Here is a 17,952-nt window from a genome sequence, read left to right on the forward strand (position 1 = left end):
AAATTGATAAAAGGAGGTATTAGAAAGGCTGGCTGTACTTAAAAGTAGATAAATCAACAGGAGCAGATGGGATGCATCCTAGGATGCTGAGGGAATTGAGGGAGGAAATTGCAGCAGTACTGGCCATAATATTCCAAAGCTCCTTGGATACAGGGGTGGTGCCAGAGGATTGGAGAATTGCAAATGTTACACCATTGTTCAAAAAGGGTGTAAAAATAAACCCAGCAACTACAGGCCAGTCAGTTTAACCTCAGTAGTGGGGAAGCTTTTAGAAGCAGTAATCAGGGACAAAATTAATAGTCACTTGGACATGTGTAGATTAATTAAGGAAAGCCAGCACGGATTTGTTAAAGGCAAATCGTGAATTGAGTTTTTGATGAAGTAACAGAGGGTTGATGAGGGCAAGGCAGTTAACATGGATTTCCAAAAGGCGTTCAACAAAGTGCTACATAACAGGCTTGCCAGCAAAGTTGAAGCCCATGGAATAAAAGGGACAGTGGCAGCATGGATACGGAATTGGCTAAGCGATAGGAAACAAGAGTAGTGGTGAACGGTTGTTTTTCAGACTGGAGGAAGGTATACAGTGGTGTTTCCCAGGAGTTGGTTCTAGGACCACTGCTTTTCTTGATATCTATTAATGACTTGGACGTGGGCGCACAGGGCACAATTTCAAAATTTGCAGATGAAACAAAACTTGGAAGTACAGTGAACAGTGAGGAGGAGAGTGATAGGCTTCAGGAAGACAAAGACAGGCTGGTGAAATGTGTGGACACATGGCAGATGAAATTTAAAGCAGAAAAGTCTGAAGTGATACATTTTACAGGAAACTCTCGATTTACCGGCATCTAAATAACCGGAAATCTCTTAACCGGCAAAATTCAGGAGTAGGCTCAGGTAAGTTTTATTTCATATTAGTGGCCGTTCCTGGATCTGTGCCTGTGTAACTGGGGTTCCTGCACCTGCTGCTAAGCAACAGGGAAGCCTGGATCTTGTGGCCGGGGTTCCTGCACCTGTTGCTAAGCAACAGGGAAGCCTGGATCTGTTGCTGTGTACAGGGCTCTCGTACCTTTTACTATACCTCACTGTAATCCGGACTTTTTGCTAAACCGGTACCACGCAGGTGCCGGATAAAAAAAGTTTCCTGTAGTAGAAAGAATGAGGAGAGGACATATAAACTAAATGGTACAATCCTGAAGGGGGTGCACGAACAGAGACCTGGGGGTATATGTGCACAAATCAGTTAAGGTGGCAGGGCAGGTTGAGAAAGCAGTTAAAAAAGGCTTACGGGATCCTGGGCTTCATAGAGATATAGAGTACAAAAGTGTGGAAATTAAGAATCACCTGTATAAAAGACTCGTTCGGCCCAATCTGGGCACCACACTTTAGGAAGAATGTGAAGGCCTTAGAGAAAGTGCAGAAAAGATTTACAAGAATGATTTCAGGAATGAGGGACTTCAGTTACGTTGATAGACTGGAGAAGCTGGGTGACATAATAAAGCTCACTACGCACTTGGTTTCAGCATAAAGCAAGGCTTTAATCAACTTGTTTCAGAACATGGAGGTCTAGTTGTACTTCACTAGTTCCTTGTCTTACAAAATGTCCCTGACAAGCTGGGTCCACGTCAGAGTATTTATTCTCCTTGGACGGCGCGTCCAGCATTATTTCACGAGTAGTTTCTTGATGAGATTTATAACACTGGGGTTGTTCTCCTTGGAACAGAGCAGACTGAGGAGATTTGATAGTGGTGTCCAAATCATGTAGAGTCTGGACAGAGTAGATAAGAGGGAAACTGTTCCCATTGGCAGAAGGGTAGAGAACCAGAGGACATAGATTTAAGGTGATTGGCAAAAGAACCAAAGGCAACATGAGGAAAAACTTTTTTTTACGCAGCGAGTGGTTAGGGTCTGGAATGCAATGCCTGAAAGGGTGGTGGAGGCAGACTCAATCACGGCTTTCAAAGGGGAGTTGGATAAGTATCTGAAGGGGAAAAAATTGCAGGGCTACAGGGAAAGGGCAGGGGAGTGGAACTAGCTGAGAGCTGGCATGGGCTCAATGGCCTTCTTCCATACATATGATTTTTCGATCACATTATATGTTAACCACCTACTTTAATTACGTTCCTTGCCCTTTCATCCCCATAAAATACAATACTATTAACATCTCTGACCCACAATCACCCTGCTGAACAGATATCAATCTAATTCTTAAGAGCCGACAACGGATCAAGCTTATTTCCTTCTCAGGGGTTTATCTAACATTTACATAGTAAAAGGTTAAGGGGTTTGCAGTAAATAAGTTAGTGAATGTAAACAAAATCATTTTTATTTCTTTTGATTACATTTACATGGTTTACAAATAAATTAAGATGTTTGGATGGATAATGGGCAGAGAAATCACTTGCATAACAAACGTCCATAAACTTGGAACTGGCCCTTGGCAACCACGTCAAGTTCTGAGTGACTGGATTCAATGAGAGAGAAAACTGCTGCAGTTGTTAACTTGAGTCACCACTGAACCTTGACTGTAGCCCTGACAAACAGTAGCCATAGACTCCAAACACTGGTTAACATTCCATGGCCTACCTTTCTCATCCTTCGCTGTGGTTTTAGTATCTTTTCCATCCTTGATAGAACTAAAGATACAAAATCAGACTTGTTAAATATGAAGAACAAATGGGATTTCAGAAATGTACATTTTTTAAAATGTCAGAACTTTTTGCAATCCAAGCAAACTGTCCAATACCTACCAAAGTATAGAGCTACTGTCAGTTATAGATCACGGAGAATGCAATAAACCAAACATTTTGGATGTAGGGGCATCAATGACATTTTAGATCCCAATTGGAAATGGAACTGTACAAAAATTGCCTCATTACATTTTTGGTACTGTCGGTGAAGAGTACACACAGAAGCAAAATATTCCAGTTTGTGAACAACCTCTGCAGGTTGGAGGAGAGCAGAAAGTGCAAAAGGAAGTCGCCTCTAACGGTATAGGAAAAAAAATTAAGAACTTTTAAACAAAAACAAAAAAGATCAAAATTACCACCACTGTGCAGGCCAATTCACGAGACAAGTTTACTGGAATCTTAGTATGAATGAAAAAAAGAAAGCTTCTGATCTAGAACTGAGAAACAACAAACCTCTTGTTCTGATCACTGCCCTCTATAATCGAGGTTTCTTTCTTAGCTGCTTCATTAGAATCACCTTCATCTTCTGTTTTCATTGTTTCATCTTTGCTTTCCTCAGTTCCTGGCTGCTGTTCTTTCTCTGCGCTCTCAATGCCTGCCCCTTCTAACTTTTGTTTCTGTTGGTCGCTTTCTGTTTCGCTCATATTTGCTGTTGTGCTCATTTCAGTTTCATTTTTATTGCCACTGGGTACTTGATCGGAGGGCTTCTCGGAGTCAGTCCCCGGTGGTTTTGATTCTTTCTTGGGCGCGTCCAAAAGCAGGTCATTGTCGAGTTCTAGTGTCAGTGCGTCCTCTGCCTGTACTGTAACTGAGATGTTGTCATCTTCTTCTTCTTTCTGGTAGGACTCTATGTTGATCATTTCTTGCGTAGATAGCTGTGTCTCTTCAGGGGGCTCCTCCTCGATAGGGACTGAACTACAAGCTTCCCCCGAACTCTCGGCTACATTCTCCTTCTCTACGGGATCAATGGGAATAGAATGGCACAAGGTTTAATTACCACTGAAATACAGCAAGAACATACACGGAGCTTACATGCCTGCCGTGTAACTATGCAGGACACCGCCCCTAGCTTTCACTAGAACCACAGAGAGATTGGAAAACTGAGGGAGCACACAGCTACCTAAAAAAATTAAATTCATTGTAATTTCTTCACTAATTTACCAATAGATATTTTATTAACCCCACAGATCGGTAGGAGTCCTCAATGCTGCAAACCGATAACTTTGGAAGTTAGTAGCAGTTCAAGCGAAAACATGACATGTCCATGTATTTCCAAGAAGTAAATAGCTGAAGTCAGAAATTCCTTTGCAGTTCAAGATGATCAGAAATAATTATTTTCAAACTGCATCCATGAGTGTTCAATAAATGTTTCCTTTTGATAGTCCTAAGTCTTCTGATTAACTTCATTTCTTCCAAGTGAAGCAAGAGTCCAACAAAACATATGTAATGTACTTGCATGGGTAGATCGTTCATCAAGTCTTTAATATTCTTGGGTAGATTGCTCTTCCATTTGCTTTAACCTGCAGCATTTCCTTAATTCACTTGACTTGTATTTTATTTTTATTCAAATATCGTAAACTAGTCAGTTTCTTTTACTTTGGCAATAGTTCAGTTTAGAGTCTAACACTTTCCTAAGAAATGGAACTTCCACTTCATTGCCCATCCTGTAGAATTTAGAGGTTTGAACAGAGTATTCTTGTGTACTCATACACATCACCAGATCAAGGTTTGAAAACCCAATTAAATTGCAAAGAAGGGAACAGCACTAATATGTGCTGGTCTTTTATATAAATTATATATACATGTCTATATGTAGCACAACTGACTCTTTGCATTCTCCCACCCCTCCCCTCGCCCCAAAAAGAACTCCCAGGCCAAACTTGCTACAAGTTCCCTCAGGCAAAGAACACGTACACATTTATTATTGCTCTAGGATGACAAAAACATGCCAGAACAAGTTCTATTGCTATCCCAGTGGATTACACAGGTTGATGACTCTCCTATAGGCTTCAGTTCACTGCATGTGTGCAACTTGCAGAATTCAAGGTAAATTTCCAATCAGGTATTGAGGCTTAATATACACCTCACAACTCAAATATTTGTTATTGAATGCATCAGTAACCATAAAAGTCCCCCAAAAACTGTTGTGCAAGACTGTGTAAGCTTACTTTGAGTGGAATAATATGTTCAATTTATCAATTAGACTTCCAACAGAAATGAGATCCCATTCAAAATATATAAAGCATTGTTGGCTCTCCCCCTTCAGGAAAGCTAACAGGTGCTAATGCTGTCAGTTATGTATGGGTCAGTTGTGCCACTAGAGCTTTGTAGCAGATTGGATTAATGTAGTACATCTGGGATATGCCTAAGTTTTCCAGTCTCCCTGTACCTGTGCTGCTCTGAACCACTGCTATTATATACCAGAATACTTGCATGTGATCAAGTTTTTTTTTTAAAGTGAGAAAAATTAAGTTGCACTGGGGCACATGGATGGAAGGAGGGTTTCTTTAATACCTGTTTCTTCAAGTAAATCTTCAGCATCCTGAAAACAAATGAGATTTGAAATTGTGTTAATGTTGTTTATATCTGACACGAAGCTTATCATACAAAATTAAAGGCCCATAGACCATTCAATATTTCCACTTACTCCAAGTTTTTCTTTGGCTGACACAAGCACAATATAATTTACAAGCAAACATTCTTGTTATCTGAATTACACTTTAATGTATAATGCAATAGTTTTAACACAGAGCAGAAGCTGCCAGAACACAAAAATCGGAAAATTATGCACCCACAGCGAATTTAAGAAAATTCCAGTCTCTGACGCAGATGAAGGATGGTAAAATACATGAACTATTTAAAAGCATCTCAATATAGAGCACTGCAAAAACAAAAGTACAAGGCAGTGATCTGGTAACTGTTAATACTGCTGACTGCAACTAGACCGATCAATTTAAAGTGCACCATCTCAGTTCGCAAAGTCACTGTGTTGTTCACCATTACATAACTGCAAGTTGTTGTTGTACTATTGAAATCACGTAGAAAAAAGTACCACAATACTGTAAAACAGGCATGTTTCCCCAGAGTATATTTTGTGCAAATGGGGACTTTGAATAAAGTATACAAATAAATGTTCCCATTGAATTTCCCTCTCTGCATGCATCGATATAAAGCTCTTTATCCTCCATTCCAACCTGTCGCAACATAACTAGTGTATCTCCTGCAATGGCTTCTCCTTCCATCTGCAGTTATCTCTGGTGTGTCCCAAGCTTTCATCATTTCACCCCCCCCAATCCCTCATATATATGCTGCCAGAGACACTATCCCTAAGCATTAGGTCACCTTGGATATCTCTGCAGCTTTTGATATGGGTGACTGATGTCCCATTCCATGAGACTGTATATCATTACTGCCAGTTCTACCTATTCAAATGCAGCCAATGTATGTCCATTAATGGCTTCTCTTCACACACAAAAGGTGATGGCTGCAGTCCTTCAAGGAACTAGGCTCTGGCTCCACTATTCTCCTAACCCACATGATGCCATCCCTCAATGCCATCATCCGAAGGCACTGGGTAAGTTTTCATAAGTATGCCGATACCTAGTTCTGTCTCTCGAGAGCCCACAACAATCTGCATGAGGTCAGAATCAATGAATCTCAGCTTCCTCCAGCTGTCCCAAGACTGAAGCCATAGTTTGCAAGCCCCCCCCCCCCACCCACTGTTTCCTTGTCACTAACTTCTTTCCCCTCCCTAGCCACTCACTCATGCTGAACCAGGCCATGTGAGTTTCAAAGCCTATATCTTGCCCATCACCAAAACTGTATTTCCAACTCTGCAACATTGGCCTCCTCCACTCCTACTTCAGCCTGTATGCCATTGAAACTGTTAGCCACTCGTTACTTCTAGCTTAATTTTTTTCAATGCCCTTCTAGCTGGTTTCCCATCCTCCACAAACTCCAACCGGTCGAAAACAGTCACCTGTATCCTATCCCACCCTAAATCCTGCTTGCCCATCGCCACGCTTGTTCTCGCTGAGCTAAATTGGCTCCCTGTCCCCCAATATAAAACCCCACAATCTCAACATACTTCAGCCTCATATACCATCCTGCGCCCTTTAGCCCTCTAAACTCTGGTCTTTAAAGCCTCCTCTCCTCTTCACCCTTCAGTGCTACTCTCGAATTCAAAATATTGGATTTTATCCAGGTTTGCTCCAGCTTCAGTATCTGTATATGCGTAGATGAGAGATGCAGAGAAAGCAGTGAGACTAGGTTGTCTTAGCAATGATGTGCCGAGTGGTGCCATAACCGACAAATCTTGTAGGTTCTGAAAGTACTGCAGTGCTTTTTTCCCCCAGAGATAATATTCTGCCCCACTATTTAAGAGAGGGAGAAACAGTAGGGAAAATGCTAGAATTTATTATTAAGGACGCGGTAACAGGGCACTTAGAAAATAACAGGATTGAGCAGAGTCAACACGGATTTATGAAAGGGAAATCACGTTTGACAAATCTTAGTTTTTTGAGGTTGTAACTAGCAGAATAGATAAGGGGGAACCAGTGAATGTGGTGTATTTGGATTTTCAGAAGGCATTCGGTAAGGTGCCACACAAGAGGTTATTAAACAAAATTAGGGCTCCTGGGATTGGGGTAATAGACTAGCATGGATTGAGGATAGGTTAACCGACAGAAAACAGAGAGTAGGAATAAACGGGTCATTTTCAGTTTGGCAGGCTGTAACTCGTAGGGTCCCACAAGGATCAGTGCTTGGGCCTCAGATATTCACAATCTATATCAATTATCTGGATGAGAGGACCAAATGTAATATATCCAAGTTTGCTGATGATATAAATCTATGTTGGAATCCAAGATGTGAAGAGGATGCAAAGAGGCTTCAAGGAGATATAGACAGGCTAAGCGAGTGGGCAAGAACATGGCAAATGGAATATGTGAAGAAATGTGAAGTTATCCACTTTGGTAGGAAAAATAGAAAAGCAGAGTATTTTTTAAAATGGTGAGAGATTGGGCAATGTTGGTGTTCAGAGGGACCTGGGTGTCCTTGTACACGAATCACTGAAAGTTAACATGCAGGTACAATTAGGAAAGCAAATGGTATGTTGGCCGTTATAACAAGAGGGTTTGAGAAGAAGAGTAAAGACGTCTTACTGCAATTATATAGGGCCCTGGTGAGACCACACCTGGAGTATTGTGTACAGTTTTGGTCTCCTTACCTAAAGAAGGGTATACTTACCATAGAGGGAGTGCAACAAAGGTTCACCAGACTGGTTCCTGGGATGGTCCTATGAGAGATTGAGTAGACTAGGCCTATATTGTGTAGACTTTAGAAGAATGAGAGGTGATCTCATTGAAACATACAAACATTCTTACAGGGCTTGACAGGGTAGATGCAGGGAGGATGTTTCCCCTGGCTGGGGAGTCTAGAACCAGGGGTCACAGTCTCAGAATAAGGGGTCAGCCATTTAGGACTGAGATGAGGAGAAATTTCTTCACTCAGAGGGTGGTGAATCTTTGGAATTCTCTACCCCAGAGGGCTGTGGAGGCTCAGTAACTGAGTGTATTCAAGACAGAGATCGACAGGTTTTTGGATATTAAGGGAATCAAGGGATATGGGGATAGTGCAGGAAAGTGGAGTTGAGGTGGAAGATCAGCCATCATCTTATTGAATGGCAGAGCAGGCTCGAGGGGCTGAATGGCCTGCTCCTGCTCCGATTTCTTATGCTGTTGATGAACTCACCCAGGGATCTTGCGTACTCTCCCAACACCTTGAAGAATGGGTTATGGTAGTGGCACACCCAAGTGGCAAAAAAAGACCATGGCCTAGAAATTCACTATAGCCCCGTTTGGGGCGCCAGCCTCGCCAGGGCGCTAAAAGTAGCGCCCCGGGAACAGTCGCGGCCGCCTGCCGGAAATTCAGTTGGAGCGCCCCAGAGGGAAGCGCAGCCCATCCCGCTTGGGGCGCTGCAACTGAATATCGCTGCGGCACGTCGCGCTGTGGTACTGCAGGCCTTCCTTCCCTTCTTAAAGGGGACGGGCCTTGTGCAGCGCAATCTGGGGCCCAGCTGGCCCCCCCCCCCCCCCGAGGATCGCGAGTGCCGGCAAAAGAGCCCGGCACCGAGGAGAAGTGCCGGGCTCTTGGAACGCAGTCGGCACACCGCGCCGGGGGGGGGGGGGGGGGGGGGGGCGGCGCTCAGGAGGCCGGGGACGGCAGCGCGGAGAGGTGCTGGCAGGCGGCCAGCAACAAAAATGGCCGCCCCGCACCTCTACTTTAATTAGCGCCTCTACCACCGCAGGTAGGCCCCCCTGAACCGGTCGCACATAGCATCCTGCGTTAAAGCAGGGGGCGCATCTAAATACCGCGATCGGGGCGCTGCGCACACCGATGGCGTCATCGGTAGCGGCGCAGCGCTGACGGCTAGCGCCGCCATTAGCGTCCCGCTGAATTTAGTGGAAGGCCTGGCCAGTGGCTTCCGACCCACTTAGCGCCCTCTTAAGGCGCTAACGGGTGGCGCAGCCCACTGAATTTCTAGGCCCATATGTATTCAAAAGGAAACTTTTTTTAAAAATGGGGCTAAAGTCACTATTTGCTGATGGTATGCATCAGAACACTGAAAAAGGTTATGGAGATGTAGGAGAAGCAATAACCATAACAATTTTTCTATACAGGATCTATCCTGTACTAAGTCTTGCATACCTATCATCCTTGCCCTCACTGGCCTCCATTGGTTTCCTATTTCCCAATGCATTGATTTCAAAATCCTCGTGCTGATTTACAAATCCCTCCTGGTGCAATCTGTTGCAGACTCTGGCTTTACATTCCAGCCTGTACCCTTCTACTCTTCTAAGTCTGGACTATTGTTAATAACCCCCCCCCCCCTCCCCCCATCACAGGCTTGGGGTCTCATGCTTTCCCAAAAAAAACAGCGCTCCAATTCTCCCAATCTTCAAAAGTCTCCTCAAAACCCTTCTCTGACCTAATCTTCGGTCATCTCCCCTAACTCTTCTCCCAATTCCGGCTCAGAATCTGAATTTTTGTCCCTTGTAAATTGAATATTCTACTTAAAAGGTGATATGTAAGCATAAGCCATCAACACAGATGGACTGAGTCTCTGCCTGGAATATCACTCGGGTATGGTCACTGGTCTCGTAAATTACAGTGACTGCACACTTTCAATTTTCATTCTATTTCCTAACTTGGGGCATCACCAGAGATTGATGTATCGCAATGTGCAATTGTCCAGTACTACATATGTACGTATTCAATTGTTAAGAAAAAGTACATTCAAAATATTCCCTTTAATAAACGTTTTGCTTTCTTCTATTATGGGGAGAGACCAGGAATATGGTATTGAGATAGAAGATCAGCCATGATCATATTGAATGGCGGAGCAGGCTCGAAGGGCCTATTGGTCTACACCTGCTCCTATTTTTCTGTTTCTTTCTATGTTTCTATTTACAGTGCATTAAAGTTTTCCTAACTGTAAATTGGTTACACTTGTCATTGACTATTGCTGTTTAACCCACAATAATGCCCAACTTGCAAATAAAATGCAACGAAATAAAATCCTGCAGAACTCATGATCCACAAATATAGTTTTTTTTTTTTTAAAAAGTGAAATTAATAATCTCCAAAAGCAGGAAAGAAAATCAAATTTATGACAGCTAAACCAGCAAATTACTGGCATCAAAGCAATATCAAACTTGAATATAAGATATGTTTATTACATCAATTTCTCACAAATTTATACTTTATAGGTCAGCAGCAATAACATTACCAGCTAAATGAATCTACACAGCTTCCACTACAAAACTGCTTTTATTTCAAGATGCCTTTTCAGTGGCTTTTCAAAATTAATAATCTCAAAATTGCATCCTACTTCTTTAATTGACATGGATTCCTCTTCTGCAGTGCAAGGCATCTCTGTGTCCAGCATCTCCTTTGCTTCATCCACAATCTGAAACATTGTATCAAGCATTAACTTCTTCAGGCAAAAAGGGTTCAGCTTGAACTGACATGCAAACATGCCCATTGAAGTGGGCGCAGTCAAAATGCGACATGTAAACAAGTTTTGTTTCAAATCCAACAGCAAAATGACCCTGCAGCTGCAGAATTAGCTGGATTCAGTCCATTCGGGTGCCCCTCCCAAAATATAATTCTCATACTAACATTTATGTTGGAAGGAGTTGAAAATCAAGGTGAATTTCTGACAAAGTCAGATTGTTACACAAATTATTCTCCAGGTCAAAAAGATCTCCCCGTTTATTAGAACTGCATTTCACCCATGCAAAGTTCCAACTCTTAGCTGTTCAAGTTGAGGGTCATCATTGCTGTGTTGAAGAACACTCCCACATTTGACACCCAGTATTAGCATTATAATTATTGGCACTATCTAGTTCAAGTATATCGTGAGCAAATGAGTACAGTTCATTCGATTTTGCTCTAGCACAGCTTAATCCCTACCTCAGAACAGCACCACACCTCTGCCATTGCAACAATGTGATTTTCCCCATTCCCTACACCACCCACTGTGGCTGTGATTGCCAACTTGTGGGCAAATCTGCACTGTAGTAGAAACTAGATTGAGATCAAAATCAGAATCATACAAGTTTAGTTGGCTTGTTGCTAGATAGCCCAAAACTAATACCACTGTCCCACTATCTTCCTCTGCTTCAGATATTGATATAATTTCCCCGTAAAAGATATAATGGACTCTGCTCGTGGCAAAGCATTTCATGTGACAACTTCTGTCCCATTTCCCCACTCACCCACCCTAGAGTAAAGAATTTTTGAATTTCTCCTCAGAATTTTAACTTGATGACCCCTTATCACTCACGGATTCCCCAAGCAGAGGAAATAGTCTTTCCCTATTCGCTTTATTAATACCGCTCATAATTTTTTTAATCTCTTAAAATGTCCCTTCAGCCTTCGGTGCGCCAGTAAAAATAGTCCCAGTATCTCAAGTTTCTCCTCATAACTCCCAGGCATCATCCTGGTGAATCGATGCAATACACTCTATGGTTTTAATGTCCGATCTATAATTGGGTGTCCAAAACTGAAAACAGTACTCAACTGTGGCCTCACCAATATTGTGCATAAATTTATGAGTTCTTATTAAGAACATAAGAAATAGGAGCAGGAGTAGGCCATACGGCCCTTCAAGCCTGCTCCGCCATTCAAGATCATGGCTGATCTTCAAAATCAACTCCACTTTTTCTGCCCAATCCCCATATCCCTCGATTCCCCTGGAGTCCAAAACTCTTATCGCTCTCAACCTTGAATATACTCAGCATCTGAGAATCCACAGCCCTCTGGGGTAGAGAATTCCAAAGATTCACAATGCTTTGAGTGAAGAAATTTCTCATCTCAGTCCTAAATGGCCGACCCATTATCCCGAGACCATACCCCCTAGTTCTAGACTCTCCACCCAGGAGAAACAGCCTCTTAGCATCTACCCTGTCAAGCCCTTTCAAAATCTTATACGTTTCAATTAAATCACCTCTCATTCTTCTAAACTCCAGAGAGTATAGGCCCATTCTTTACGCCCCTATTTATAAAATCTAAAATGTTGTTGCACTTCTTATTGCCTTGTACTTTCAGGAAATTATTAATTTCAAGTACAGCCAAAGAGGAAGCTTTCATCTTGAGAGTCTGGGTGGGATTTGAACCCAGGTCTCCGAAGATAAAAGGGCTGCGCTGCAACCCCACCGCGCTGCAACCCCACTGCACTGCAACCCACTGCACTATCCAGTCCCTTCCAGAATAAGCCAAATTCCAAGTCCAGCTTTGCTCCATTTACACTGGATTCTATCCAATCACAATTGAATGCAAATACACATCCATGAACAGAGTGAGTTAATTTAAATTCTTCATACTTCGACTGGAAGATCTGTGCTTAGAATCAGAGCTGACTCCAGAGGTTCTTCTGTACCCATCTCCAAAGGCAGCTGCATAGTGATCTCTACAGGTAGTCCTACGTGTTCAATATTCTCGGTTAAAGACGCTGTGATTTGTTCAATCTCATTTTCATCAGCACATCCTGCCATTGCACCTTCGATGTCAGTTTCATTCCCAAAATTAACATCCAATGCTGAAATGTCCTGTAATTGGTCAACACTGGCTTCAATATCCTCCTGCAATGAAATATGCAGATTACTTTAGGGTGTGACCATCAATAGGCCAGGAAACACTCATTGTACAGGACTCAAACAGCCATATGCTACAGCGCCAAGTTACCCATGCTGAAGATCTAGTAACGTCCAAAACGGCTCAAAGAAAGTTAAAACTTATGATGTTGAGTTTAAAGGACTGGAAGTTGGACGGGTTCCTGGCTAAGGCTTCAGTCAGAATCAAGGTTAGAATACAGCAAGGTAGCTAGAGATTAAAGTCAAACAAGATGACCCACTGAAGTGGGAAAGTGCCACATTCATTATGTTGTATTACTGCACGAAGACTAGCTGTACTGATTGGATCCTAACCGTTGCTCTGTATGTTCGCTTGCTGTTAAGTAAAGCAGCTTAATAATTCATATCTAGCCGTATTTTCTTGGCCTACCTTCAAAAAGAGTGGAAGTGTAGTAGCGGCACATGGAAAAACCATGAATTTGCAGTTCAGATCACAAAAGGACACAGTTATTACACCCTAGCTTAAACTATTGTATAGTTAGATATTAGACATCCCTTAACTAAGACGTTTAAGACTGCCTGCCAGAGTGACGAGAATTGCTGTAGCCAAGAGAATATCTAAACTTGTAACAGGCTTTATGCACAGCAATTATCTCGAGGACATGCAGATCCTCAATAGTACTGATCATAGCTATTTGGAGAATTTACAAGAACAGGATGGTGTTCAGTTAAGTAATATGAATAGAGACAATGATTTAGCAGCATTGAGGGCACCTTTGGTATCTGGGAGCATTGGGAAGGGGGACTTGCAGGACTGGGATGGGGCTTCAGGCTTGAGCAAGGGGTGCCCCACGTCTAGGAGCACTGCAGAAGTGTCCTGGGAACACTGGGATCTAGAGTATTGAGAAGGGCAGTATCTGGGAGCATGGAGGGACAGACCTGCAAATAGGGAGCAGTGGGAATGTGGTCTTCTTGCAATGTTTAAATCATTTGGAAAAACAATCAGAGATCCTTTTTCAATGTTTCAACTAAACAAAAAACCATTCTCGATAAACAATTCCCCCCCCCCCCCAACTTAACCCTCAACCAACCAACCAACAAACCACAGCTGCTCTAAACATGTGGGGCTGGATTTTCATTGAGTCGTCGGGACTACAACATTCGGGGTTGTAGTTCCGCCTCCATCGAGTTCTAGCCAACCCACGCGATTTTGACCTGATTGACCTTGTTGGGCGGGCTCAGCAGGACAATTAAGGGCCACCCGGCAACAGGCGACGTCAAAGAGTGATATTTCATCTGTCGACCTTTTGACAGATGAAATATCAGTGTTTCACAGCTATTTGAAGCTGTCAAACACTGACAATCTGTATTCCAAGTTAATTCCTTCCTCTCAGGATGATTTAGAGATCTCCCCGGAACAGAAAGCTGAATGCTGCAATTTTTGACAGCTTGCAGCCATTCTGCTTTCTGTGCCGGTGAGATGAGGGACTCCCGAGACCTAAAGGAAGGAAGGCTGTAAAGATAAGTAAAGGTATGTAAAACTTATTTAAACACTTTATGCACACCAAACACACTTACCTTTGAACTCATGCACCCATCACTCACCTGAACACCGGACATCTCGTCCCTTCCAAGCCCTTCATCCCAACGGTCCGCCTCCTCTAACTTGGTGTGGTTTGGAGCCGTTGGGAATCCCACACTTCAACATTAAAAATAGGGATTAGGCTAAAAACTGCCTGTTAACTACCTGTTAACAGGCAGTTAATTGGCACTAATCTCCTTCCCGCCTCGGGGAGGCGGGTCCCAGTGTGGGTCGGGTACCCGCCTCCTTTGAAACTGGCATGGAGGCGGGATGGGTTCGTGCCCCCCGATTTCGGGATTTTAACCCCACCCACGCCTCCAATCCCACCTCCACGGCCCAATGAAAATCCTGCCCGTGTTGTCTGTGTGTGAGCAGTTCAAAATAACAGTTTTTAATAAACTTTGAGAATTCAATTTTCAGTTTACTTGTCTTCTGAAAAACGCAGACATTCTTGAATCAACACATGCTCAAAATGGCAGTGTGGTTGGAAACTTTGAACTACACTGGGGAATAATGGCTCAGATTCTCCTGTCAAAATAACGGTGAGGCTAATGGCGCTCACTGTTATTTATGCATAAAAGGTTACAGCAATTTTAGGTGAGGGGCAGATGCGCGGTTAAATTGAAATATGCAGAACTTGCGACGCTCCACCATTAGCTTCACGAAAATGGCATCTCGCTGTCTGCCTCACCATTGAAATGCATAGAATACATGAAGTTGCTGTTATTTGCATTATAGATACAAACTAAACTCGTCACAGAAAGTTAAGTTTGATCCATTCCAGTCTAAGTACCCTTTTAACGACATGGTATGTGTTAAATACTGCTAAACAAACTCTCTGGCACTGAAAATTAACTATTAAAAGTGTGGAGTCTCATTCCTTCAGGTTTTAATTGTTGATTTTAAATATTTAAAATTTAGCATGTAATTTTGTTTTTACTTTTCCTTTCGGTCCCTTTTTTCCCTCTTAATCCAATCTTTCTTTCCCTCTCTATGTACCCAATTTGGCATGAATTCACCCACTCTAATTTATACTTCCTTCTCAGTCCTTGCGCTGTTAATTTCACAATCCTTCAATCGGATTGGTTAAGGAGATACACATTGCTTGTGTATTCTGCCTTGGGACGTTTTTACTACGTTAAAGACGCACTATAAATGCAAATCCCAGGTGCCCTGCTTTGCTCGCTGCGACGTTATCAGCTTGCACTTGCAGCAACTTGGCACACAATTAAAAAAATCTAAATATGCAACGACAAGTTTAACTAACGGTTAGATGCCCTGCTGCAGCAAAATTTCCAGTTAAAGCCCAGGCTTTTGAGACAGACTGAGTGAGGCCTTGAAGTAAAAACTTTAAGGAAGGCATTAAAAGACAATTCAACTGGCAAATTAGCACATTATTGCAAAATTTCTAGGTTTTTTACAAAAAACTTTAAAATCTTATTTTGACCATTAGAAATTTTAATTACTGAGACAAAAATGGCAGATAGAAATTTATTGAAAATGATTGAGTGATTCCATTTGTTCAGCAACAAACTGAGTGAAAGTTTGTACAGGAAAACTGAACAGGAAATGTGGACATATGCATTTACAATGGGAAAAATTGGCGTAAGTGTGACCAAAAATATAATAGAAAATATCATGGGCATTGTGAAGTCTCATGGATTTTTAATGTTAAATAAGCGTGTTCACTACACTTTGCACTTTCCTGGTGATGCCTGTCAGTCTCGTTATCAAACAAAATTTTACAATTATTGAGAGCCTGTGAGCTAGAATACTTCACACAACTGCTTTGAGTCTGCATTCAGTTGCGGCCTCTGGCTTTCAGGTATTGTTGTGGGGCAGTCTGTTTTTTCTAGTCTCCAGTGTGTCAGCCATCTTGGCAAAGGAAAGATAGATAGCATGAAGGAAGGAAAGCAATTACTTTTGAAGCATAGTCACCATTACATAGGCAATTCAAGTCACTCTGCGCAAAAAAAAATCCTACAAGCAGCAATGAGATAAATGACTGGCTAATCTGTTTTGGTGGTGTTGGTCGAGGGATAAATGTTAATCAGGATACCGTAAGAATGATCCCGCTCTTCAATTAGTGCCTTGGGATGTTTTACGCCTAAATAGCCAGGCAGATGGTTCATCCAAAAGATGGCATTTCTGACAATGCAACACTCCCTCAGTACTGGACTGTTGCCTAGATTACGTGCTCTTGTCCCTGGATGGAGCTTAAACCCACAATCTTCTGACTCAGAAGGAGTTCGATGACTGAGCAATAGGTAATAGGAAAAATTAGTACGTACTTGGCTTTCAAATCTATTCTTCAGAATTCTCTTTAATAAAGATTTTCATCGTTACAGGATTCCTGGAGCTCCAACAGAATCATTTCTCATCCCTATGCTGCTGCATTTTCATGGCTCCTCTGCACCGCTGCTGTTGTTGGCCACAGGTCTGCTCTCCATTAGTGCTACTTCTGCCCCAGCTATTTATGTACAAATACAATAATGCACTGCTTCCTGTGCGTCTCTGGCACCGCTGCTATTCCATACACCGTGGCCCGTTCATCTCCATCCTGGCTCTGATGCAGCCACTTTCTTGCACCTCTAATTGGCAGATTTACCTAGTGCTGCTTTTCACCGTCCAAATTTGGTCCTCCTGGTCAAAATTCTGTTCTCCCTTCCCCAGATGTTCCTGGTCTGTGTGGCTACCAATATACCCCACGCACCCATGCTACTGCTAGTTCCCATGAAACCTGGGCTAGTGTGTCAAGCTGCTCAGAGGAGCCACTGGGAACAGCAGTGCTAGAAGGGGAGGGCTGACTGCTCCCTCCTTCCTGGCTGGATATTGTTCTGTCATTACTGCGCCTGTGTTTCAGCCTCGTTTCTTTGAATCTCCCCTTCTTTGGCTTTGGTTAACCCTGTCCTACTGCCCTCACCATCTGCTTTAATTTCCCCCTTTACTCTCCTCTACCTTCACCCAGTAACTAATCTCACTCTAGAATTAGGTCGATCCGCAGAGGTTTCAACTCTCTATTATGGAGCAGATCTTTATTTTTGTCTCCTGTGTCAACGAAGTACAGGTTGTCACCTGTCTTTTCAGACACAAGTTTGCTCCTGCAGCTGCATATCCTCCAGAACCTCCTCCACCTCGCTGTGTTTGCTCCAGTTCTTCTTCTTGAGCCGTCTGACCACTCCAAGGTTTTTATTGACCTCTAGCATTCCTCACTGATGGTTCAATTATCTAATTATTACATTCAATCTAAAGACTACACTTGCATTTTCCCAATCCAGTGTACAATGCCATGGAAGGTGGACTAGTTTAATAACCATATAACAGGTATAATAAAATTGGTATATCCTATCATATTTCCATTAATGATCCCGTGACATCTATAGGTATTTTCCCGTGTTATGACACTGTCTGTACGCAGCCACAGGCTCTGGTTACGGAGTACTACAGAAAAGCAGTTTAAAAAAAACTATTTGCCACATCAATTTTCCGCTGTGAGCTAAGTAAACAGGATAGTGTTCCATTTTCCAATATTTTGCTAACTTAAGTT

General features: G+C 42.6%; 1 protein-coding gene across 2 annotated transcripts in view; it reads right to left on the minus strand.

Annotated features, from left to right (window-relative positions):
• safb (scaffold attachment factor B) overlaps positions 1 to 17,952 on the minus strand; it is a 69,952-nt gene that overhangs the window by 42,087 nt on the left and 9,913 nt on the right. For both annotated transcript variants that reach the window (XM_086005029.1, XM_086005030.1), the window contains exons 4-8: positions 12,575 to 12,832; positions 10,579 to 10,656; positions 5,202 to 5,229; positions 3,141 to 3,642; positions 2,584 to 2,633 (exon numbers count right to left, since the gene is read on the minus strand). In XM_086005029.1, the coding sequence (XP_085861155.1) occupies positions 2,584 to 2,633; positions 3,141 to 3,642; positions 5,202 to 5,229; positions 10,579 to 10,656; positions 12,575 to 12,832 (916 nt within the window). The remainder of the gene's footprint in view (positions 1 to 2,583; positions 2,634 to 3,140; positions 3,643 to 5,201; positions 5,230 to 10,578; positions 10,657 to 12,574; positions 12,833 to 17,952) is intronic.

This window comes from Somniosus microcephalus, chromosome 13 (assembly GCF_052327205.1).
Source record: "Somniosus microcephalus isolate GS21.2 chromosome 13, FLI_Smic_1.0, whole genome shotgun sequence".
Classification (NCBI taxonomy): domain Eukaryota; kingdom Metazoa; phylum Chordata; class Chondrichthyes; order Squaliformes; family Somniosidae; genus Somniosus; species Somniosus microcephalus.